At 36.2% G+C, this 26138-nt stretch overlaps 1 protein-coding gene across 2 annotated transcripts; it reads right to left on the bottom strand.

Moving 5' to 3' along the window:
- Nucleotides 1–320: 320 nt before the first annotated feature.
- Nucleotides 321–26138, bottom strand: ARL5A (ADP ribosylation factor like GTPase 5A). 2 transcript variants are annotated; one of them, XM_045831749.1, is made up of 7 exons: nucleotides 25778–26138; nucleotides 18139–18694; nucleotides 17345–17405; nucleotides 16176–16323; nucleotides 14365–14448; nucleotides 9422–9573; nucleotides 321–6590 (listed from the first exon to the last, which is right to left on the bottom strand). In XM_045831749.1, the coding sequence occupies exons 2-7, from the start codon at nucleotides 18407–18409 to the stop codon at nucleotides 6542–6544; spliced, it is 765 nt and encodes a 254-aa protein (XP_045687705.1). In that variant the 5' UTR covers nucleotides 18410–18694; nucleotides 25778–26138; the 3' UTR covers nucleotides 321–6541. The 2 variants fall into 2 exon arrangements, with proteins under 2 accessions (XP_045687705.1, XP_045687784.1); XM_045831828.1 differs by lacking the exon at nucleotides 18139–18694.

Genomic DNA, 26138 nt, shown 5'->3' with positions numbered 1-26138 from the left:
TAATGATACTCATTTTAAATGACTTGCCTCACATTTTAAGACAAATAAATTAACCATACAAACTGGTCACTATATATCAGATTAGTGTCCAATTCAAATTTCCAGAAGTAAAAGGTAGAATACTCTTCTATTCATGGACTAAGTTCCATACTATGTTCCTAGAGAAGATCAGGGCAACCCTTTCTTGCATGTGCATAATGCACCTTTGCATCTGCCCTGGAAGACCCCGGCCCTGAAAAGTTAACACAATAGAACTACCATCACCAAGTTTGCACTCATTCAAAGAATAAACCAGAATAAAAACACTGACAACACAGACGTGTGAACAGTAATTATAATTAGCCCTTTCTAAAAGAAAAGGTATATATAATAGTACATAACAGAGTAACAATTTAACTCTTTTTTTCCCTTTGTCTTTTTACTCAGCAAAATGTAAAGCAAAGACAATACTTTATCCCAGGTTAACATGCAACCTTAAAAAAAGTTAATGTACATATTAAACATAGAAATTCACCAGTGAAATCTTATTGGTCACACCCTCCACCCCCCGCATCACACATATCTTGACATTGTTCCTTTATTTCATTATAAACAAGGTCCTATATTCCTGGTCACCTGACCCAATGCCTTACATTTTGTAGATTAACAGTTCAGTAAGTTACGGATGGACACAAGAATGTTGTTACAAGTCTAATGAAGTAACACATTTGCAAAGAACTGATTGCACTGCTTTACCAGTGGAGAGGCCCCTACTCCAATCTGCCAGTCCCTCCCACCCTGAGAACAAACATAAATGTCTCCCAACCACCCATGAAGCTGTCTCATCAAGAAGGCCCTGAAGCATTATCTCCCCAGGTATCTAATGTATCAGCACTGGAGAAGTATGGAAGCACCCATGGACTCTAAGATCATCACTTTGCAATATTCCTAGAGTGTAAAATCTTCCTAGGATACAGAGAAACGCAAGTTCATAAAATGATAGAGACAAGACAAATTTTCTGCCTCATCTTGCTTACAAACCTCAAATCAAAACCTTCTATCATATTAGAAATTTCAATACAACAAGCCTAAAAATTTTCAAAAGGGTTTCTAGTTTGTTGCATTAAATGTGGTTTGAATTATGTTAATATACATAGCTCAACTCGGGAAGGGAAGTTACACAAAAACTAGCTGGAACACATTTTCATCTAGTTTTACCTAGGAAAATACACTGAGCAAGGAAGATTACTATTTATAAGAATCTGTCATTTAAAATGAATATAATTAGTAAAATGTATTTTAAGCACAAATCAAATTAGTATATTTTTATCTCTAGCAACCAAAAAATGCCCTCACCAGATATAATTACAGCTTCCTCCTCAATGTGTTATCTTGAACATTAACCCAGAAAATATGTTTAAAAGTGCTTTGCAGGTATCATCTCATCTCAAGGAACCATACAGGGACATATGTAAGAAAAGACTATTTGAATCTAAAGAAATAGTTTCAAGCAAAAATAGTTAGAGGAATTCTGTATATCATCAATGTGAGAAGTTCTGGGGAACAGTATACATTACAATAATTTAAAATCACATACACATTGCATTTTTCCATGCAGGATGATTTAAAATATGAACATAATGTAACTGTAAATCACTGAAAATACACTCAAGTCCTTGCCCCTAGGTTTATAGTCATACTCTATGATTAGAAAAAAAAGAAACAATATAAAAAAAAACATAAAAGGGCTCTAACAGATATTTTGGTTTCTAGGTAGATTCTAAAGAAAGAGGAAGGGTTCTGGCATGCAACCACGCAATGGCTCACAATCTAAATGACACGAATCACTCAAACCTGCTAACCACTAAGTTATGAGAATTAAGAGGCTTTTCTTACATGAGCAACAAATTTTTACTAAGGTTTTACAACACACAGTATAATTTTCTGTGTGTTAACACTATTTTTTAAAACAGAAACAAGAGTCCAGTTTTCTAGTCCCTGCATTAACTAACATCATGGTCACAGAATATTTGTATTAGGAAAGAAAGTGGTTTCACTCATGTGTCTTTAAACTGGTTTGTTGAGGGTTATGATGAGTATTTTCAATTTCAAGGCCTTTTATTCAAATAAAGCACAAACTGGGAGTTAGAAACTCACAGGGCTGTGTCATCAGTAAGACAAGCACATACAATAAATACCATAGAAAACACATATCATTTATTAGAGGACTTACAAATCAACACGAATCTATTTTAGGCACTTCTTGAGTACAGACCATGGGAATTTTCCACCAAGGAACTATCTCGCAGGCAAGACCATAAAGACTGAGGGTTTAGTTTTTAGAATACACAGGGCTAGGCGATTTATAAGAAATGTTGCATAATTAACCCAATTGCATCCTGGTACAATTTCTTTACAATTCCACACACAATTTTTGGATTTAATAGGAGTAGTTACTTTTTAGCATCCGAAGTTTTTAAATTGTCTGTCTTTCCTTTGCTCCACCAGTATGATCTTAAAGTTACCATACATTCCTTGAGGGAGCAAAATATTGAAGCTTTACTTATGTGTAAGTAGAACGTAAGAGAAGTATTTTCTGTATTATATCTGCGTCTACACAATCAACATAAGATAGCTGATGATTTTCATCATTTGTTTATCTTTTTTCTTGAAGTAAACAAAGGGAAAAAATGGAATGTGGTCCATGGATTTAAGGGGGTAAAGATGTTTTCAGGTGAAGTACTATGTATAAATGTGGTCTGACACCTTTTTCCAACAGAGATCACTTGTACTAGTACTCTCTAAAACGTAACCAAGTTTTGGAAGTTGGGAAATGGGAAGATAATACTCATATAAGGTAATCCTTTCCGTATCTAACTTTTTAACTCAAAGAGCTGGCAGAGTCTAGATAGTTTTCTTATCTTTCTGAATCTACTTTTCAGCATACAAAGCTAAAATTAAGAGGCATTAGAATGTAAAATACAGTACAATTTAATAAACTCAACGGCATCTGTATACACATCTGTATACACAGCAAGCCAGCCCTGATGCACTCAACAACTCTGACAGTACTTTCTAATGAGCAAAGCACCAATCAATGAATCAAGCCAGCGCTGGGAGACAACAAAGAGCTAGAGGGCCTACTTACAAACCAGTGGTTTGGGGAGCAATAGATACAGGTAAAGTTTAGCATCCCTCCAGTACAGAGATAACCTGGTTGGCGAATAAAGGTACAGCTGAAGGATGGCTAAACTATGGGAAAGCTGATCCTGAGGCAAGAAGTTCCAGATTATACTTAGAGAGTGGGAGGGATCAAAGTTAAGTCATACAAAAAAATTTTGTCTCTATCCAACCCTGAAAGATGGACTGATGCCAAGATACAACTGGGCAACTAACTGAGAGACGATGACCCCCAAGTCCACAGACAATCTGGGACGTGCTGCTATACCCTATATGCAAAGTAGAACACACTACAGATATATTCCCAAAAATGCCTGCAGAGAAAATTGTCTACAGTGTTTCTATTTACACTAATATATACAGATTTTGAGGTTGTCTGTACTGCATGTGGTTGCTGTAGTCACAGCTGTAAATGTAAAGTGCCTGTAAGTGGGGATAACAGAATCCCATTTCTAGGCATCTTAATTCTATACACTCAGACAAAAAAGAACAGAACATTTCAGGGACCACCTGACTTTCCTCAAGCGCTCTGCCCTTCTCTGTGATCTCAGTGCAGCCACCTACCAGGCACTTCTTAAAGCCAGAAAACAGAAACTCTCCTGCCTCATGCCACACTTCTGAAACCCACTTTAACTACCTGCATTAAAAATGCCAGTCAGCAGTGCTAAAGCTCTTTTTTATTCTTAAGGCAAAATGTCATCATCCTCTACCGACGACCCCCTCTACCCGAAGTACCTGCCTTCATTGTATTCTTTGCCCATCTTGAGAGTCAGAGAAAATAGAAAGAACTGAAAATTTCAAACAAGAATCCTCAACATACTGGGTAAGATATATTTTATAAATGTTATCATGATAAAATTCAACATATTTAAATGCTTATAGCATATGGTTAGTTTTACCAAGATATCAAGAGAAGTCATACAACTTTCAAAATTAGTAGCAAACACGAGATATTTAAATCCAGCCACATGTACAGAGATATGAAACTTTGTTCTTTTCAAAGTTAAGCCTGACCCAAAATAAGATCTTTTGTTTACATCCAAAAGTAGCATATTAAAAATCCAAAAGTATTGCCCTTTGCTTAAGTCCACTTAAGCTACATATAAATGGCCAGTATGACTATTCATGAGGTTCTCCATCTTATTTGGAAGTGTTAAAATGATTTTGATGCATCTTCATACATGAATTTAAATTATTTTCCCGATTGTAATTTTGGTTTTATGCACGAGTATATAGGTAACGCATTTCTAATGCTTAGCCTAGAATGAAATATAGCAAAAAAAACATCATGCTTTGCAAGTGTGGTATAAGATTTCATGCCTTCTCATGATGCTGTCAATAATCTACTACACTGAATCAACGGCAACAATGTGGTGCATGCTTTAAACACCAATCTGAATTAACTTTAGCCAACACACTGATGACCAGGGAATGTGCTGGTGTACGGTTGACTGATGTGACAGCAACCCAAGAGACTGAACTGAGATTATTCAAATTAAAAAAATAAAAAGTATAAAAGGTGTGGATTTGCTGGGCTACTGTACAGACTATTTTTCTCTGATGAAACTGCAATCAATACCTACAACATACATTTCGGTTTTTAAGGGATTTTTTAATATATAATAATTCCTTATAGTGATTTGAAAAAAGTATGAGACTAATGAACAAGTAAAGCTTAGTAATTAAGGATTTACTTTTATAAAAGTTGACAAAAAAATAAAATGTTATACTTGCATTTTGAACATTATACCATAACACAAAACATCCACCGTTAAACACTGATCTCCTATGTCCAACTTAGCCTTAGATATTGAGTATTTTAATTTTATCGAAAGGAACTTTCAAAGTTTTGTCAATGCTTATAGTATATACCTCATTATTTATTCCTCATTAAAATCTTCATGAAATCTCTAGACTGGTATTACAATAAAAGTAATTATTTTTTTCCTGAATATTCTAAAACATGCCAGTTTGGGCTACTGTTCAGATTTTCAAGGAATGAGTACCCAAGAATATGTTTTAATACATTTAGTTAGGTAAGTTTGTTTATAGTCACAACACAAATACCTTTGACTTTCAGATATTGAAAAAATATATAGCTTACATGAACATAGAAGATATTTTTGGCCAAGTTAAGTCTTAGGAAAAATAATGCATTATGTTGATCAATTTTTAAACCAAATTCGTAAAAGCATTAAAAATTTGTATTTTATAATTATCAAACAATACATTCATGTTGTATTAGAAGATAAAAAAACAAATGAAAAATCTTAAAGTATTTCAAGAGTTAAGATATAAACACTTTTAAAATTGTTATCTTTGTTGTTTAGAAAATATGCTTCACTTTTCATTTCAAATTCACTTTAAATGCCTGACATATAATTTAGAAGAATCTAGTTAAATTATTTAATTATATTTATAAGATGACACTTCTCTGGGTAGGCATTTCACACAACAGTTTTCAATTAACACTGAAAAAAAATCACTTGGTAATTGTAATCACAATGAATGACTGATTAATGGATTAACAATTTACTCAGTAATTTAGATGGCATTAAGGTCTAATAAAGGGAACAATATAACTGCTCAATGTGCAACTGTCCCATTGGTAACACTAAGCCAAGAAGTTGACAGATACAGCACTCACCGAGTCACACATTTCCATGTATGCAATTTGATCAACAAGAAAAAAATAGGTACACAATGTCAAACATTTTTTCTTTTTTTAAACAGCAGCTCAATGATTTTTGGGGGGTTGGTCAGTACAAGACACAGTACATAGGGAAAAAGTACAGATTGGCACTTAAACCAATGCCAGTACTCATCTCATTGTTATAATTAAGAATATTATTAATTTTTGTTATTCACTTTTCCTTAGAACATAAATCAAAACCATTAACTTGAAGTTGAGGTATATATACAATACGGACACAAGATTATGCAAAAATACTTTTCATAAGTAATATTACATTTTAAAATATTGGAAACTGAGTATCTGTGCTGATTTGTACTTTGACTTAATCGAACAAGAAGAGAACAACATTCAACTAAGAAGGGTTATACTGATAATAAAGCTGGTAAAATTAAAAATGTCTTCCTCTCCCTTCCTACTTACCACAGGCTACACATGTCCTGAGAGGATTCATTATGAGAAAAATGTCAATCACAGCTTTAAGATTTTGCTTTGGAAGAAACTAATAAGAAAGCAATTGGAAGGTGAGACTTCATCTTCATTTTCAAATAAGTGGTCTTAATTTTTCTTCTTATAGAAAAAGTTTAAATCAGTTTGCTATAAATATATCTGAACCATTAATTTTTGCAGCTTTCAGGTAAAGTCCAGCACTTCGTTTATACAAAGTCTATGAGAAGAGGTCAGCAGAGATCATCTAATCTTAAGTCGTGACATCATCCACTCAAGTCCTTGGCATAATCTATATAGAAGATAAAATAATTTGATTAAATTCTCATCTAAATAGCTATAAACAGCCAACTAAAACAAGTTACCATTTTTCATTTACCTCAACAGTGAAGAGTCAAGAATCAGCAGTATGCAGTATCAGCAGTGCTGTGGTGAGGCCGCACTCTCACACACAGGGCACCTGTGCTTTTCTGTCTGCTTTGTCTCCAGTGCCTAGAACACTGCCTGGCACGTAAAAGCTCAGTGATTATATAAATGCCCATGGAAAGTAATTTAGCAATACATATCAAGAGCATTTAAAATATCAACATTCTCTCTACCTCTCTTTCTACTTCTAGAAATATATCCTAAAAATACATAAGGCATAAAGACAGATTTATGTATAAGACTGTTCATGAAAGCATTTTTATTAGGAAAAAGAAGAATCTAAATGTCTAGAAATAGAGAACATTGAACAAATTATGGAATGTCTGTCTATATGGTAAAATATTAGAAACTTCCTTTCAAAGACTATTTTACAATATGATAAAATGCTTATGATCTAAATAAATAAATAAAAATGGCAGGATATTAAATATATAGAAGAGCTGTTAAAACAAAGTATATATATAACATGTCTGCTACATCTATATATTAAAAAATTTTTTAAGGAAGTAAAATATCATATTGCTAACATCGGTTATTGCCGAACAATGGATAATTGAGCATAATCCAAAATACACAAAGAGATGTTTGTTGTGGTAAAGGAACATAAATGTTTAGCAAGAGGGAAATGGTTGTACATACCATGTTGCAACAAAACACACTGTAACCAAGCATTAAATATTATTTACAAGGCACTTTTACAGATAGAAGGAGTTATGAAAACTCAGATTTTTGTGTATGAGCCTAACAATACAAAATACAGAATTATTAAAAAAAGCAGAGGTAAATAAATTATTGTTTTTGGCTCACACTGTGCTAAGCACTTAATAATATCCATTGCTGTAACATTTCTTCACAATACTGAGATTAGAACCCTTCCCATACTAGAGGAAACCTGGGCTTATAGGGAGGTTAGCAAATGATAGAGGGAAAGTCAAAATGCCGACCAACACCAGAACCAAGAGTCTGGACCGAGGCGGCCAGACTGCAGCAGGCCACGTCTCTGCCCACACCAAACTCGTCCACTTGCCAACCACTGCGAACGGAAGCCCATGTGCACCCGAGGTTGGAAAGATACCAACAGCTACTGGTACCTCTGTCAGAAATGAAACTGCCAGAGCTCACATCCATTCTAACTAATGATATATTTTCTACACGATTTCTCAAAGTATGTGAGTTAAATATTGTATCAATCCTAGATTTGTTTTTGTTGTCAAATTTAGCATTACAGTAAGTGCTTTTGCCCGAAGTCCTTTCATAGATAAAGATACACATGTATACATGTATATTTTCATGTATAAAGATACACATAATGATATATACGGAAATGTAAAGATATATATGGATATATAAAAAGATATATATATATGCATATATATATATATATCTTGATATGTATTAAAACTATTTGACAAAGAAACATGTAACATTTTTAGTTGAATATGTGGACAATTGGTATTATCTATTTTTTTTCTTTAAATGAACAGGTTTGGTTTTTTGAGGTTCTAATTAAGCCCTCCAAACGTCTGTAATTAGGCAATAGTACCTTCTATTTCACTAAGATTCAACTTCATCTCCAATTTAATTATTTTTTTCTTTGTTTTTAAAAGGTACATACATAACAGATTCTAAAGAGAGATCTTAATTTTGGGGTGAGGTTCTTTTGGTGTTAGCAAAGGGTAGAAGCTTGGGACATAACCAGAGAAGTTAGTGGAAATGGGAGAAATTCTCTTCCTTTCAAAAACACGGTGAAAGGTGAATCAATCAGTTATTCAAACTGTATCTGTGCCCCAAGCTTCTGCCCTTTCCTAACACCCGAGGAACCACAAATCCAAATTTAAGAATTCTAGAATCCTTCATCTCAAATTTAATTCTTTTTTCTCTGCTTTTAAATACATACAGATATACCACATTTGGATAATAAACTTCAATGAAAACATTATTTAGCTTGCCCAGCCTTTTATTTTTTTACCGAATTTCTAACCTCCATTCCACCTCTGCTGATAGCACTCTCCATCTTTCTGGTCTTGTCCTTACACTTCACAAGGCTGACAACCACTTCCTAAAATCCTTTCATCTATGGGCATTAGACTACAGCAAAGTTCTCCTTTAGGCACCTACCTTTCTTTCCAGAACCAAGGATCCCCAAGCTACACTCTCCAATTCTAACTTTTTTTTTTTTTAAGTGCAAAAACTCCCTCCGGACACCACCACTGGCAAAGTGTGTATATTCAAAGTAGTCTCACACATGAATCCTCTTCTGTTTCAACGTCTTTTTGCATAAAGTGTGAATTAAATACAATCGGTCTACACGATTCTTAGGAATATATGACATACTGTAAAGAAAACAATCACGACACAGCACAGGCTCAGCCACTGTCAGTTCCTTTCTTACAGTGAGGTTCCCACCCCCATCAAGAACTGTTTCTGACTTCTCCGGATCTCCAAGGCACTCCAACTTCTCTGAACCCCTACAGCAACTATTATCTACATGCTCATACACTAGTTTAGTGTGTTTATGTGCATGTTGTGTGTTTTATTCTTCAAAGAACGAAATAAAAAACTCTCATTGTAAACATGGACTATGTCTTACATCTCTCCCTTATAACATTCTCTACATGACAAACTTAAAATCTGATTTTAAGAGGTAATTCATATTTCTAAGCTAAAGACATGTTATCCACAAGGAAGACTTCTTACCCCTCGCCAGTAAGAGCACAGCATGCCTGGATATGCCACTGGTGATCTTTAATAGAAGTCAGCTTCAGACACTGGGAGATTTCTGCTACAGTCATGCATTCTTTAACATCTTGTTTATTAGCAAAAACAAGCAATCCGGCTTTCCTTAGGTCCTATAAAAGCAAATAAAAGTGTAAAGGCCAGTGCATTTTTCCAGAGATTTTCCAACTTTATGAATAGAATGTTTTGATAATCTTTTAACTTAGAATTTCTCAACTACTTGATAAAAGCAACTCATAGCTCTTGTACTGATGAAAGGTAAACTTCACACTAAACACATTTTAAATAAACCAATCTATACTTTTATGGATTCACTATTTCTTCTAGTCCTATATTCATTTATAGTCCTAAGTGCAATATGTAACAAACAGTCATGTCTTCAAATATGTAACTATCCGTTCCCCCCAACCCTAGACTAGGTGTCCATGACTCCTAAGAACTACTCTTCAGCATGGCACTCACAAGTTTTTCAAAATTCCACTGTAACCTATACTTGAGCTATAGTTATCAATACCCACAGCTAGTACCTTCTGGGTGCACAGGAAATAAACTGACTCACTATATACCAGGTATGCCTTAGAGCCTTAGGGGTGGTACCATCCTAAACCAATCCTATTCATCTTCTGAGTCCTAGCTCCTCTATCTTTGACCATGAACCATGAAGATTTATTAGATTTAAGGTCAACCTTGGGTTGACATTAAACTTATCAAATTCCCCAATTAGAGAGTAAGTTCTACTACTTCTGTTCTTTGACTCTGAGCCAAGTTCTTTAACCTTTCTGAGTTTGTTCCTCATTACCAACATTTACTGAGTATCCAACCTGAGGAAGTTACCCACCACAGGAACCTTTTTCTAAATAAAAATATCTTTAATCCTCACAAGATTGCTATAAGGTAAGTTTTACAATCCCCATTTTACAGATGAGGAAACTAAGCCTCAGATGTAAGTAAATCATACAAGGTCATATAATAGGACTTGTTTTGAGCTAAGAGCTTCCCATTGTAACTGCTGTCCCTCATCTGCAAAATGCTGAGACCACCACCTACCTCTTAGGGATGTTCTTTAAATAAATGAATGAAGTTATTACCTTTAAAGCACTCAGTTTAGTAGCTGGCTTTTGAAGACTGTTCAACAAATATTAGTTCACTTACTGCCCTGAAAATAAGAATTACTTGTGCATAGCCCAAAATGACTAGTATATTTTATTCAGAACACAGACCAAGGTTCTTAGTTTCCTTTGACTATTCCACCCTCTCCTCTCCCAACCCTTTTTACAGTCAGGAACTTCCCTGGTAATCTACTGAAAGTTGTAGATCTTTTACTCATAAAAATGCACACAGATATATATGTAAAGACACCCTAAAGTCCATTTATAGATCATGGGCTAAGAATCCGTGATGTTATACTCAGTGGATTAAACTTTCATGAAATTCTTCACATTCATATATTAAGAGATGCTGTGGTTTTGGTGCTATGCTTGCAAGTTTTCTCAGCTGTGTTGAATGCCATCTTTCTTCTCCTTAGGGATTTTGGTGGGATAGTTTGGTTTCAATCATGTGTATGTGTTTAAAGCAGAAAAGTCTCCAGTAAGTACAAACTGACATTGCTCCACATTATTTTACTCTTGTTAAAATAGTCTCATTGACTTCATTGATCCTTTCTGATGGAAATAAACAATATACGTGGTAAAAAAGACTTACGTAAAATGTTTCCTATGACAATGGAGCCTCTTAGTTACAGTGCCCTCTGCAGGATGGCAGCTGTGGTACATGACAGTGACCTGAATAGCATTGTCAGAAAAAAATACTCTACAGCAGCCAATTTTCAACGTGTATGCAGCAAGAGGCACACTGGTGCCTCGAAAAGTTTTAAAATGCAAAACCTATCTAGTCAGGAGCACTGACCTCTTTTCCCTTAGGCTGACAAATAAAATAATGACAATAGACAACACAACAACATCTGGTGTGAATGAATCAAAATTATACCTATATATATTTTTTGTCAGATGGGCATAAAATATATTTTTGGTGTGCTACAGAGTTTTAGTAATTATTTTATGTGTGCCATGAGATGAAAAAGATTGAAAATCGCTGCTCTAGTATGTTAATTTTTAAGATTTCACACTCAATTTGTTTTACCTAATAGTTCAGTTTACCTGTTCATATAAAAGGCAAAAATCTGAATGGATGGCCTGCACCTAGTGTGAGTGTGGTGTATTCACCATCAAGGATACAGGCATTTTTTTTCTCTTATCGTAAACAGAAATGGAACAGTATCAATAGTTGATATGTGGTGGAATCAGAGTAGATGGACTTTCCATGGATTTAATTCCTATCTTCCAGGTTTCAATATCTCTTGCTAGTGTCTGCTGAAATCTTTTATATAGGTCAGGATTGCTAATGCTGGCACGTTTAAAGAACAACAGTTTGACAACAGAAATACTTGGCACAAGTTGGGAAACATTAAGTTTATTCTTATTTATAAATAATCTATATTTCTTACTTTTAGTGATTGAATTATTTAAAGAAGCCTCTGGACTACAATTTGAAAAGCGTAAGAAATAGTTTTTTATTGAAAGATCTCCAATCCTCTCCACCCCCACAATGAATATAATCTTTCTAAGCCTCATAGGCTCAAACTTTTTTATTGGTGTTTTTTATTAAAAAAAAAAAACAACCCAACAGATATTTTACCTATTTTTAACTATTTGGGAAGAGAGGAAAGAAAATAGTCCTTTACTTTTTAATTAAATAACCTCAGAACCAATTATGCATGATAATAGTAAAAAAAGAGTTATATTGGATCAAGGCCGTTCATCAATTTAACAAGAAGTCAAAGTACAAGGTGCACAGTGGTGATCTTGTGTACATCAGCCATTTTCAACACTTTTAAGAACTTTCTGCTACATGTTACAGATTTCTGGTTTTAAGAGTTTAAAAATATATTTTAGTTTAGTCAAGAAGATGAAACATAGCACATGCAAGATATATTTACTTAGCATCTTCTATATGCCATATGTAGTTGTCGATTTGTTCCTCAAAGCTATATTTGTGAAGATAATTCCTAGAAGTTGAGTCATTCTGAATAAAATTTCATCTGTCCTTTTGTGTTTGGAATTATTTTAAAATTCATGAGCTTCAAAGTTTTGCACTTCATTTAAGATGAAGCTTACAGTAATATTTAAAAACATTTTATAGTTTTGTATTTAATAGTACTTTTTGAGAACCACTATGAGTGATGATAAGATTTTCTTGGTTATTGTGGTATGCATAAAACATCTGACTAACCCCATGTCAAAATTTGTTTTTCATTAATACATTCTTGTTCTTTCATCCATTTGTTCCCCTCCAGATCTCTATTGGCTCTTCTTCACCCCTTTTTGTGACTTACTCTAGGTCCCAACTTCATTTGTAATTCCTCTCTTCTCTGGTAATCTCCTCATTCAGTTTCCTTTCACTTCCCAACTAGGCCCTACTTGTAGTACCCCTCTCCCCGATCCCCCATCAAAGATCCTGAAAGATGAGAATGCTTAAATTCAAATCCTGGCTTTTAAAAAGCTGGTCAAGTCACATAAACCTCTGGGCCTTAGTGTACTCATCCATAACATGCATTTTATTGACCTGCCCAAGTTAATGCCCTGGGCAAGTAAAATTCAGTGACTTTCTTTGAGCCCTTACTACTTTATATACTAATCCTGCTGCATACTGGCCAATTAGAGTAAGAATTAAATAGGGAGGCTACCTGTTAACAGAGTGAAAAAACATAGCTGAGACAAGTATGTGTGTCTTAGTTTTCTTTTTCTAAAATCTTCACAGAACAACATGAAATGACCCTTTGATATTAACTGAAAAACTGTTGCATTTTTGTAAAGTACAAAGGGGAAATAAAAAAATCCTTAGTTTTGTGCCTCTTTCATAGTTTGTTTCCCAAACTGTAATTGCAACCTGTTGAATGCATGCATAATGGCAAGATGTATTTTTTAACCACCATCTCAAAGGGGTTTAAAAACCAGTCCCAAACAGGGGGAAGCACACGCTGGTGGGCATGATCACCACAGAAATACAGGAACTTCAATTTACATAAACATGTCACTAGCTTTCCTTAAGTTTTGAACAGTTGCTTGAAACATACCAAAATTCTTAATGCAAATCTCAAAAGTAAATCATCAAGTCAATATTAATATAAAGCTTTTCTTACAAAGATATCCCAGTTTTCTTAAGCTTTATTAAACTTCTACTAAAATAAAAATGATATACATCTAAATATTCACTTTTCTATTTCCACCTATAATTGAGTTTATTCCATCTGCAATAAAAAGCATTAAAAATATAATAAATTGTCACTGTAGTAAACGTTACATAATTTGATAGTTACTAATATTGACTATATCCTTCAGTGTATAAAATTTTTAAACTCTGCTACCAGGGATCTTTCTTCAGGACTAAGCAAATGTGGATAGTCAGACAAGCTTGCTTCGTCCAAGGACAGTATCAGGGGGAAAGAAAAGCAGCAATGTTTAAATGTCAGCCTAATAACTGAGTTACAACCAAGACTTGCCATGTGTCTTGAGACTTTAAAATCTCATTTCCAACGATAACCCTTTGTATAATTAATCTATTCAAAATGTTTTTTAAAAACCTATTTAGGTAGTTTTGCTCAGGAAAACCTCTACACCAAATTTATGTGAGATACATGAACTAACATTTGACAAATGACTCCACAATCTTTCTGCTGCTTCCAGATACAATTCCAATTTTAAAAAGTGTCAAATTATAAAGCAGGCATGGCCAGCAGATAAATGCTTTTTCCTTAAAATTTTGAAATAGTATCCTCATGAGAAAGTAGAAGAAGAAATGTGATAGAAATACCCCACAAATACATGTTTTGCCAGAAATCTACTTACCTCATGCGCTAACATTTTATAGAGTTCTTCTCTAGTTACAGAAATCCTTTCTCTGTCTGTGCTGTCCACAACAACTATTACAAACTAAAATAATTACAAAAAAATCATTAGTGATTATATAATTTGACATTTGTAAAGTTTATAAAGAACTATCAATAAATTAGAACCTAGTGGTATGGCATTATTAGAAAACCAGAGATACCTACTATATAAATCATGAAGCCTACAGGTCTAATCAATTTCTACTTCAAATGTATTTTCTAAATTTTCAGAGAAAAACAGGAGAAAAGAGAATACATGCTAACATTCTATTAGAACATTCTGCTAAAATTTTAACCAATACATAACAAGATTGTATTCATATCAGTCTAATAAATGAGTTACAATAATGACTTGCTGTTGTCTGTGAGACTTTAAAATCTCATTTCCAATGATAATCCTCTACATTTACACTGTAAGTCAGTAAGGAAAAACAGATTGTGGTCCTATATTTTCAGTTACTTCTAGATAAATATTATTTATTAATATCAATTTGAAAATCTAAAATGGCATGGGTATGGGAGTACAGTAACGTGACAGTTAATTTTTAAAAATCAACAAATTATAAGAATAAATCTATACCTAAAGTTGCCTTCTCTTCTTTATATAAATGGCACCTGCTACAGGCAAGCACAGCTTTTTCCTGCAGGGGTGAGAAGACTAGCATCCTGGCACTGAAAGTGCAATGGAAAGAGCTGTCCAGGACTAAGCTACATTGTACCCCTTCCTCAACTTCACTGAAAGGGAAACAGGAGCAGATACACTTTATGATGGCACATGTAATAGCCAAGTTAATTCAGACTGCCTATTTTTAACACGCACTATTTATTTTTTAGAACTAGTTTTTTGTTTCCAAATAAACCACTATAATCTTAAGTCTTTTCTATTCTTCAGATTTCATGAATCACAAAGTAGATGAGTAAGAGAACAACTATTTTACCTCTTTTCTCACTTGATATCTTACTGATATGTGGCTTTATTACCGCAAGACTCATTCTATTCCAAGGTATTTTATATAATAAAGCTATTAATCTTCAAAGTGTTGCCATGAATTTGATACCTGCAGCATTAAATTTAGGAATGGTACCCATATCTACCTTTCTTTCTACCAAAAACATGATCAAATATGTTATGGAGTTTTAGGGGATCAGGTCATCAGTTGTCATTAATTGTGTCTTACTGACAATATTCATCTTTGTATACATTTGGAGTTTTATTAACTTAAAATCAGCAGTATAAAACAATTGTCACAGCCTTTCAATTTACAAGGTCTATACAATGAAGGTCTGAAATGTCCTTGGTCTGAAATTTCCTTTTGGGAAATAGCATTTATAAATAAAAAAATGGTTTTATCTAAATTGCTTTGTAACCAAAAGAAAAAAATTCTTTAATGTGCAATTATGTTGCATAAAAGAAAATACATAATAAGATTTTGGTCAGGATTGAAACATCCTCTACACAAAAATAAATGGTAAAAAAGAAAAGAAATTATAAACTGTGAGATAGACTTCATTATATAAACAACTACTTAAAAGAATTTCTAGGATCAATACACACTCAGATGCATCAATCACCAATTTTCCCTAGAAAGGTTAAATGAGAAGGATATACAGAACAAGGGCGCTAAAACAGGGAATCAAAGATACCACTACGTTTAAACTTCATTTATATTCACACACTGATATTTGAAAAAGCTAACTATGAGTTCATATCTAGAAGGTGTTTCTAAAGCATTCTTCTCATAGAAGTTCTAGTATATTAAGAAACATTACCTCTGTGTTAGTATAGTAAGTGTTCCAGGAAGAACGAAGAGATTCTTGGCCACCAATATCCCACATCAGGAATCGTGTATTATTAATCACTATCTCTTCTACATTGCTTCCTATTGTCGGGGATGTATGTACAACTTCATTCATAGAACTGAAGAAAAAAAAAAGATTCGAGTATATTATAATTAGCAAGGAAGTTGATTGTCTGAATATTTTTCAATTAAGGGATAAATCAGCACAACCTCCTTTTATTGGGTTGGCCAAAAAGTCCACTGCATTTTTCCTATAAAAGACATATTTTTTATTTTCACCAATAACTTTATGATCTGGATCTTTTGAGTATGTTGGCTTTCTCCTGATTTTGGCTTCTAGTGGGTAGAGGCCAGGGGTGCTACTAAACATCTTCCAATGCATAAGACAGCCCCACAGCAAAGAATTATTTGGTTAAAATGTCAATAGTACCTACAACCTTTGCAAATCAGTTTTGACACGTTCGATCCGTCACAGCACCTTCTCCATACACTGTGCAAACCTTTTTTTTTTCATTTCAGTTGTGTTCTTACCTTTCTTGAAATAATAAAGCATAGTAGACCAAAAATGTGGTGTGTTTTCTTCCATCTTCAATATTAAAATGGCTACACAAAAATTTATCAATTTGGATGTTTTTTTGTAAATGTACACTGATATGAGAGCTGTCACAATACAATCTAAAAAAAATTGTTTCAAATGAAGTTAAAGACAACTAAGCCCTACTACAGCAATCATATGGAAAAAAAAACTAAAAACACTTCTTGGCCAACCCAATATATCTTATACCCCCATCCCTTTTCCAGTAGCTCATAAGAGTGAGCTAAGGGGTTAAAGTGAGGTGGAACTAGGTAGAGGGCTATCTGCAATACTCTATATTCACTCCAGAAAACTATATAAACACATGTTTCTCTACTTTCTACAAGCAAAACAATTGAACAACATTCTCAATGTCATATAAATGTCAACTCTCTAGAAACAGTTGCTTAAATTAGGTTCTTTGTTTATGGTCAACCTGCCTTTGTTTACAAAGTAACTTAGATTCCATATAATTTTTTTATTGCTTTCATTAATCAAATACCACCCAAGCAGAAAAAGTAACTACAAACAATAAAATAAACATTTTTAAAACAGTCACTACTTACAATTGGTAAAGGATGGTGGTTTTCCCTGCATTATCCAGCCCAACAATGATGACTTTGTGCTCTGAAATAAAAAAACAAAACCCACCAGTAAGTTATTAAAAACATTTTTAAATATGCTATTTCATCCATTCTTTCCAGCTATTGTATAACTCAGTGAGTGGCACTTTAACCTTCTTGGAACGCAAAAGAACATCCTGGCAAGACTAGCAGAAGTGTGTCATTAGTCTCACCTTCCCTTTGCTTCTGTGGAGCAGCCTGAAATCTCTTTGAAGGGTATTCCAATGCAGAATCCAGAGATCTTGAATCTCTTCATCTCACCTCAACACCTACAAGCCACATTCATTACCAGTTTTATCCACTCCCTCTCAAGACTTGTGTCTATATTTGAGTTTTCATGTGTTTTTACAATAAAGCACCAATGGCTGTTTTTAACAGCTTCCTAATTTTAAGGTATAACATGTAGGTCACAGTGAAAACTATTGAATTAAGAAGTAATTGTGGAATGGGCTCGAAGATAAAGGTACCAACTCCATGGTGAAAAGCCAGCTTATTCCCCCCAAAATAGGGTTAGATTATTCACACTTTTCAATATAGGCATACCTCAAAATACTGTATGTTCAGTTCCATACTACTGCAATAAAGTGAATATTACAATAAAGTGAGTCACACAAATTTTTGGTTCCCCAGGGTATATTAGTTGTATTTACACTATACAGTAGTCTCTTAAGTGTACAATAGCACTATGTCTTAAAAAACAGACAGTAAAAAATACTTTATTGCTCAAAAATACTAACCATCATCTGAGCCTTCAGAGAGCAGTAATCTTTTTGCTTGCCTTGATGTTGGTGGCTGCTGGCGGATCAGGGTGGTGGTTGCTGACGGTTGGGGTGGCTGTGGCAATTTCTTAAAGTGAGACAACAGTGAAGTCTGCCGTATCAACTGACTCTTCCTTTCATGAACAATTTCTTTGCAGTATACAGTGCTGTTTGATAGCATTTTATACACAGAACTTCTTTCAAAATTAGAGTCAACCCCCTTACACCATCTCAACTTTACTGCATACATTCTTATAATACTCTAAAATCCCTTGTTGTCACTTCAATATTCTTCACAGCATTTTTACCAGTAGATTCCATGTCAAGAAACCATGCTCTTTACTCATCCATAAGAGGCAACTCTTCATCCCCGTAACGTTTTATCATGAGATTGCAGCAATTCAGTCACACCTTTAGGCTCCACTTCTAGTTCTAGTTCTCTTCCTAGTTCCACCACAGCTGCAGTTACTTCCTCCACTGAAGTCTTGAACTCCTCAGTCATCCACGAGGGTTGGAATCAACTTCTTCCAAACTCCTGTAAATGTGGATATTTTGGTCTCTTTCCATTAACCACAAATGTTCTTAATGGCATCTAGAATGGTGAATCCTTTCCCGAAGTTTTCAACTTACTTTGCCCAAATGCACCACAGAAATCACAATCTATGGCAAATATTACCTTACAAAATGTATTTATTATGTGAGACTCGAAACTTGAAATGACTCTTTGATCAGTGGGCCACAGAATGACATTTGTTAGCAAGCATGAGAACATTAATCTCATCACACATCACCACACCTCTTGGGAGACCAGGTGCACTGTCAGTGAGCAGTAATATTTTGAAAGGAATCTTTTTTTCTAAGCAGTAGGTCTCAACAGTGGGCTTACAATATTCAGTAACCCATGTTGTTTATAGGGAAGAGGCAGAGTAGATTCAGCAAAATTATTAAGGGCTCTAGAACCTTGGAATGGTAAATGAACACCGCCTTCAACTGCAAGTTGCCAGTGGCATTAACTCCCAACAAGCCACCCTGTCCCTTGAAACATTAAAGCCAGGCATTGATTTCTCCTCTCTAGCTACTGAAAATCCTAGATGGCATCCTTTTTTGTTGTACGGCTGCTTCACCAGCATTGAAAATATGTTGTTTAGTGTAGCCATCTTCATTAGTTGACCTGCCCAGATCTTCTGGATAACTTGCTACAGCTTAGACATCAGTACTTGCTGCTTCACCTTGAACTATTACATTATGGAAACAGCTTTTCCTTAAACCTCATGAACTAACCTCTGCTAGTGTCAAACACTTCTTCTATAGCTTCCCCACCTCTTAGCCTTCATATGGAATTCAATGGAGTTAGGGCTTTGCTCTGGCTTCAGGGAATGTTGTGGGTACTTGAACTATCCAGACCACTAAAACTTTCTCCCTATCAGCAATAAGGCTATTTCACTTTCTTTTATTTTAAATTCATGTATTTATTTTTAGAGAGAGGAGGCTGAGAGGGAGAGAGACATCAATGTGTGGTTGCCTCTCAAATGCCCCCAACTGGAGACCTGGCCCACAAACCCAGGCATGTGTCCTGACTGGGAATTGAACCGGTGACCTTTTGGTTCGCAGGCTGGTGCTCAATCCACAGAGCCATACCAGCCAGGACCTGTTTCATGTTCTTTATTCATGTGTTCACTGGAGTAGCACTTTTAATTTCTTTTAAGAACTCTCCATTTGTATTCACAATTTGGCTAACCGGTGCACAAGGCCTAGCTTTTGGCTCATCTCAGCTTTCGACATGTCTTCCTCGAGAGGCTTAATCATTTCTAGCTTTTAATTTAAACTGAGAGACATGAAACTCTTCCTTTCACTTGAATATTAGAAGCCATTGTAAGGTTATTAACTGGCCTAATTTCAATATTATTGTGTCAGGGACAAGGGAGGTCGGAGCAGAGAGACAGAGATGAGGGAATAGTCAGTAGGTGAAGCAGTCAGAACACAGACAACATTTACTGAGTTTGCTGTCTTATATGAATGGGCACTGTTCGTTGTGCCCCAAAATAATTACAACAGTAACCCAAAGATCACTGATCATAGATCACCATAACAAATTTAATAAAAATGTTGAAATATTGCGAGAATCACCAAAATGTGACACAGAGACAAAAAGTGAGAAAATGCTGTTGGAAAAATGGCACCAATAGCTCAACACAAGGCTGTCACCACAAGCCTTTAATCTGTGAAAAACAGCTGTGTGCAAAGGGCAATAAAATGAGGTATGCCTAAATCACCTTTAAAAAAAAAACAAAACACCTTACTAGAGGGCATTTTTTCATTGCTTTCAGAGAGAAAGGAAGAAATGGGAAGGGATGGAGAGACAGAGACATACACATCAATTGGCTGCCTTCCCCTACATGCCCCAACTGGGGATTAAACCTACAACCTAGGCATGTGCCCTGACTGGGAATCACACCCGTGACCTATGGTCTATGGGACAATGCTCCAACCACCTGAGCCATCCCAGCCAGGGCTAAATCAACTTTTTTTTTACTTGCCTTTAGGCTTTTTCACCATCCCAGCCTATTCTAATTACCAAGATGGAACAGTATTTTATGCGAAACATAAATTTGTAGCCCCAAAGTATTATAATGTACTTTAAAACAAATACTCTACAGAACCTAAAATATAATATGCATACTAAGAGATGTTATTATGAGCAAATGCAATAAATTTTTTGGCTATTCCAATTCTTTGATGCACATGATTTATTACAAGTTTACTGCTTAGTATGATTTTTCTTTTAGACTAACTGTGCCACAGCATTCTTACAGATAAGCCAAACAACTCTACGCTATTACAATCCTTGGATGGAATTTAGAGTTGCCATTTTGGCTTCAGTTTCCTAATCAGTACTTTACTGTTTGGTCATGAAAATGCTTCCAGTTTCACTTATTTCCTTTTCATACACCCAGGCAGCCTACAGTTCCATTTGTTGCTAGTTTCTAAGGGTCAATATACATCTTTCCAACTACCAGTCAGTGAATTTAGCAAAACAAACAAATGAAAATCATGTCATCCTGGAGGCACAAATACTAAGGCAAGTAAGTTGAGAGTCATCCTGATTCTTCATTCTCACCAAACTATGACTAAGGATTCTCATCCTCTTACCCAAACTATGACTAAGCCCTGTTGATTCTCACATACAGCAAAAAGTCCACTTTTGTCACATTCACTATAGTTCTCTCAGGCCATTGCAGATTCTGGAATACAGCATGTGCCTCGCACGGTGTGAATGAATAAATAAATCTAGAAAATTTAAAGACTGGAAGGCAGATAACCGATGAAGTCACTAGGTACAGGGTCTGGCAGAAGTAACGCCATTGAGTGTGGCTGGCAGGGTACACAGATGTCTCGCATGAGATGGACAGCAATTTGAACATTTCACCTAAAATGTCATGGTGCGCTTGAGTGTGATATTATTACAGAATTACAAGCTTATGATTTGGTAATAAAAATTTTTATGTAATAAAAACAGGCATTATTTGTGCCAGACCGTGTATTAAATATTCCATTTTTAAATCTCAAAGTATCATTTAAAAAAAAACCCAAAGTTTGAAAATAAACTTGCTATTTATAGGAAAGGTAGTGAAGATTCAGGGAAAAAACCCAACACATCTTTTGTATTTAGAAGTTGCTGAATAAAAAGCAATTATACATGGCAAGATGAGAAAACAGAAACCACAGAATTTGAATTTGCAAAGTTTAATGTAAAGAAAATAACTATTACAGGGGTTGGAGTATTGAAGGATTGGCTAATAAGAGCTAACTCTGAAGATTACAGGAATGTCAAATCCATGGAGTACTAACTACCCCCGAGGGCTGACATAGAGCTTCCTCCAGCTCCCCAGGACTGAGATGTAGACTTTGCTGGAGGGCCGGGCTATGGCTCTCTGAATGTCAGAGAAGCAGCTGTGCAGACTTGCCAGTGTATTTTATGCATTTTGCCGGAGGGTCTCCATCCTGAAATCAACTGAATTGGGTCCTATGGGAAGCTGCTGGCTGCTGCTGACCATTATGCAGTGCAAGAACCAGCCTCTGAAGCAGCGGTTCACAGTCCAAGAGCAGGGCAAATCCTGCTGAGGGCACACTTAAACCAGGAAGAAAAACCCACTCCTCCTGCAGAGTCCCTCCAATGCTGTCTGACAAAGCCCAATGTTCTGTCAGCTGGCAAAAGACAAGGACTTGAAGGACCCAGCTCCATAACCAAAGCATGCACAAAGAGTGAATTTGGAGCTACAATGTCTAATAACTAGCACAGTCCACCCCTTTGGCCACTCAGTTTCTATATGTACTGTTCTATACATTTGAACTCCTATACAATAAAAAGAAATAAATTAAAAAAGAAAAAAAAAGAAGAGGTGGCTTTCCAGCACCAGGCTCTGGAAGCACAAACAGTTACTCCAGAACTCATTTACTACTTACCTCTCCTCTAAGAACCAATCAGAAAATGATACAAGGTTATCAATGGGAACAATTTCCCAACTTCTTTCATAGTTCATGTTAGTGCCAGAAAGTTCTTCCTTTATCTAACATGAACCTTTCTTATACAAAGAAAGTCTGTTGGATTTTGTTGTGTTTGGAGAGCAATAATTCAGGCACTAGATGTAAAATCCCAAGTCTATCACTTTTCATTGTAGTGCCTTAAGCAAACAAGTTACCTAATGTTTCTTGGCCCTTATAAAATGGTGAGAGTACCTACCTCAGTAGGCTTGTTGTGCAGAGTAAATCAGTTAAGACTAAATCAACTAATCTGCGTTTGGTATTTACAACCTAATCTTGCATAAATCAGTTAACGATATTATTTTATCTAGAGAGATGGAGCTAGCTTATTTTCCATCTCCCCAAACAAGAATGAATGCTCCACAAAGGCAGGAGGTTTTTCCTGTTTTGTTCCCTGCTTTATGTCCACCACCTCCTGACACAAAAGAGGTGCTCAAAAATACTTACTTAATAAACAAATCAACCATGGATCACATGCCCTTCTATTCTAAAATACAGTCCTAAAAATTTATAGTTTAGTAGCTCTAAAATGGTTACCAGTGTGGTCGGGGACGAAAGACATGATACCAATCTCTTCTTGAAGAAAGTATCAGCAACATATTTCTTCAGTGTTTTAACTTGCCTAGGTCTGACATTTACAAGTTGCATGGCTCAGTAAAATCACTCCACTGGAACCTCAGTTTCCTCTTTTTAGTGGAAAAGAGTACTCCTTCAAAGGACTGTTGAAGCTTTTCTATTTAAAGTGATGCATACAACAGCATCTATAACAAAGCTTATACTCTATTTTATTTAAATAGGTATTATCTACATGCAAACTCTGGTTTCTCAAGTGTGGGCAGTATGCAATTAACTTTCACTGTGCATTCAACCTATCTACCTTTAAAATGAGAAAGATGTTCTAAAGAGGTTTCAGAAAAAAGAACTAAGGTACAGACTGTTTCACCAGCATGTCAAATTCTGTAATCCCCCAAATCTTCCTTCCAAGAGTTTATGTGAAAAGAATATAGGATTGTGTTCTGTATCTTCTGAATGTAAAATAAAGCATTATATATATATATATATATATATATATTACATATATTCAGTTTAACAGAGAACCAAAAAGACCAACAAGCATCTGACATTAGATTTAATAGTATTTTGAAAAGTGACCCTACTGATAACACAGCCACCAAGAGAAATAGTTTATTCATATTTTTACAATATTGACATCTAAATGTCTAAAACTTAACTTCATTAATTCCTCTTACTATTAATTTCCCAGCACTGAAATAAATGTCCACACAAAAATTACTGCAAAATACAGGTAATAAGAACACTGTATTAGTAGATTTTTGGTGCAACAACACACACATCCATATTTTTTTTACTATTGGCAAGTAGCTGTTGGCAAAGATCTAATTCATTCTTAAGTTACAAAGACAAATAATTTTATCATTGACTCAAATTAGAAAGTGGAGATATCTAATTTGCTGCAGTACTAGAGTCAATTGACAAGCAAACTCTAAATTTCATAGCAGAGTTGGAACTAGCTTCATTTTTAAAATAATGGATGTTAAAACTAGGATAGATCTTATCTACTATGAGCACCACCGTTTTATGGCAATGTAAGTTTCAATACTTGACACGTAGAGATCAAGTTTTCAAGATGTGTAGGCTCCAAGGTCACAGAGTCAAATCCCTGGTGTTCTAGGTGAGAACACCTAGACCCGGAGAGGTTAAGTGACCGGCTGACTCCTACTCCACTTCTCCCAACAGAAACAGCTAGCTGGATACAGTACAGATTAGAACCAGTTTTCTCTACTCTATGAAAAATCTCCACATTAGAAGAATAACTGGAAATATTATTCTTCCATTGAGTATCATGTGATCTGCACTATCATTTTTATTTTTGAAACAGAAACACGAGTGATCACAAGTTCAAATTCTGCTACCTTCCTGTCACTGTCTTATATAGGCGACGCTGAATCATGAAGGAGGAGGTGGGGTCAGCAGTTGTGCATAACAAATGCCACCGTTCATTAAGTATTGGAAAACTTTGGGATGTGACACCACTACCAGCTTACACAAGAGAAAAACGCAAACTAAGCTACTGGCAGCAGGAATAGTGAATCACTCAACTTGAGTTAAGAAACAAAGTACACCACTAACTATATTGTATCTTAATGACTATGGAGGCTTTTCATTAAAATTGTATCCTTCCCCTAGTTTTATACACTCATTTTGTAACAAATTTTAATACACCTAATATGCATTTCAAGACGATATTTGAGTTTAGATAAATTTAAGCATCCCTATACAGTAATACACTCTATACTTGTAGAGTATAATTTGCTGGTTACCCACGGTTAACAAATGTTTCACATAGTATAGTTTTCAAATGCTTTACGTGAAACACTTAACCCAACCGAAACAAAAAACCCCACTCGACTTAAATATGCGACACAAGTAGGAAAATGACCTCAAGCTTAACTTTAAACACAGATAGATATAAATAAATACTGCAATGAGGTCCACCACAATCCAGGATGCAGAAGTGTTCCTGGGGGGGGGGGGGCGTGGAGAGGGTGGTAGAGGTGCAGGGAAAGTTCCTAAGCCTGAGGTGCATTGGCGAGTGAAGAGCGATTCCTTGTGTTTTCCGCATTCTGCCACCCTCGGTCGCTCGGTGGTGCGGCGGGGTAATAACCTACAACCTTCCTCCCAGAGCACCCCAGCATTTCTTCATGGAGTGCAAACCCAATTGCCGAAGGAAGAGGGACTAAAAGGCCAGGCTGTGCCACTCAGGGACTTCAGACACGAAATTTTTGCCACCCCCTACCGAAATCGGAGCAATGGGTGTATTCGAGGAAAGGATTTCTTGGGAAGGTCCCCTAACACAAAGGGCTGCGAGTCGGGATCCATTCCCGAGCTGAGAGTGGGATTGAACAACCCAGGCCCGCACCCTAGCTGCCAGCACCCAGCGCAGAGACCGCGCGCGACCGCGCCGCCCACGCTCCGGAAGTATTTGGAGACCCCGACTCACCCGGCCAAAGGTGACCCTCTCCCCCACCCTACGCCCTCGGCCCGAGCCCCTCACCCTGGTGATTGAACAGTCTCCATATCCTGGTGAAGAGAATTCCCATTCTCGGGCAGCGGACCCCCCTCCAGCCACCCGGTCGCCTAGCCTCCCCCGGCTTAGGCTGACGGGGAGGAGAGAGACGCGCCGCAGCCTTCGCCTCCGCTGCCGCTGCTCCCAAGCTGGCCGCCGGCGCGCTTCCTAGGAACCGAAGGGAGGCCGAACCCCAGGCCGCCCAGCCGCGCGCGAGGCCCCGCCGCTGCTGCCGCGGCACCCGCCTGGCTCGCGGACATCGCCGCCGCCTTGTCTGCGGCGAGCCTCGCAGGCCACCGTCCTCCCCCAGCTCCTCTTGGGCGGCTGCGGTGTCGGCGACCAAGCGGGC

The sequence above is a fragment of the Phyllostomus hastatus genome, unplaced genomic scaffold (genome assembly GCF_019186645.2).
Source record: "Phyllostomus hastatus isolate PE091 unplaced genomic scaffold, TTU_PhHast_1.1 phas_contig_1, whole genome shotgun sequence".
Lineage (NCBI taxonomy): Eukaryota > Metazoa > Chordata > Mammalia > Chiroptera > Phyllostomidae > Phyllostomus > Phyllostomus hastatus.
This window is presented reverse-complemented; position numbering and strand designations above follow the sequence as displayed.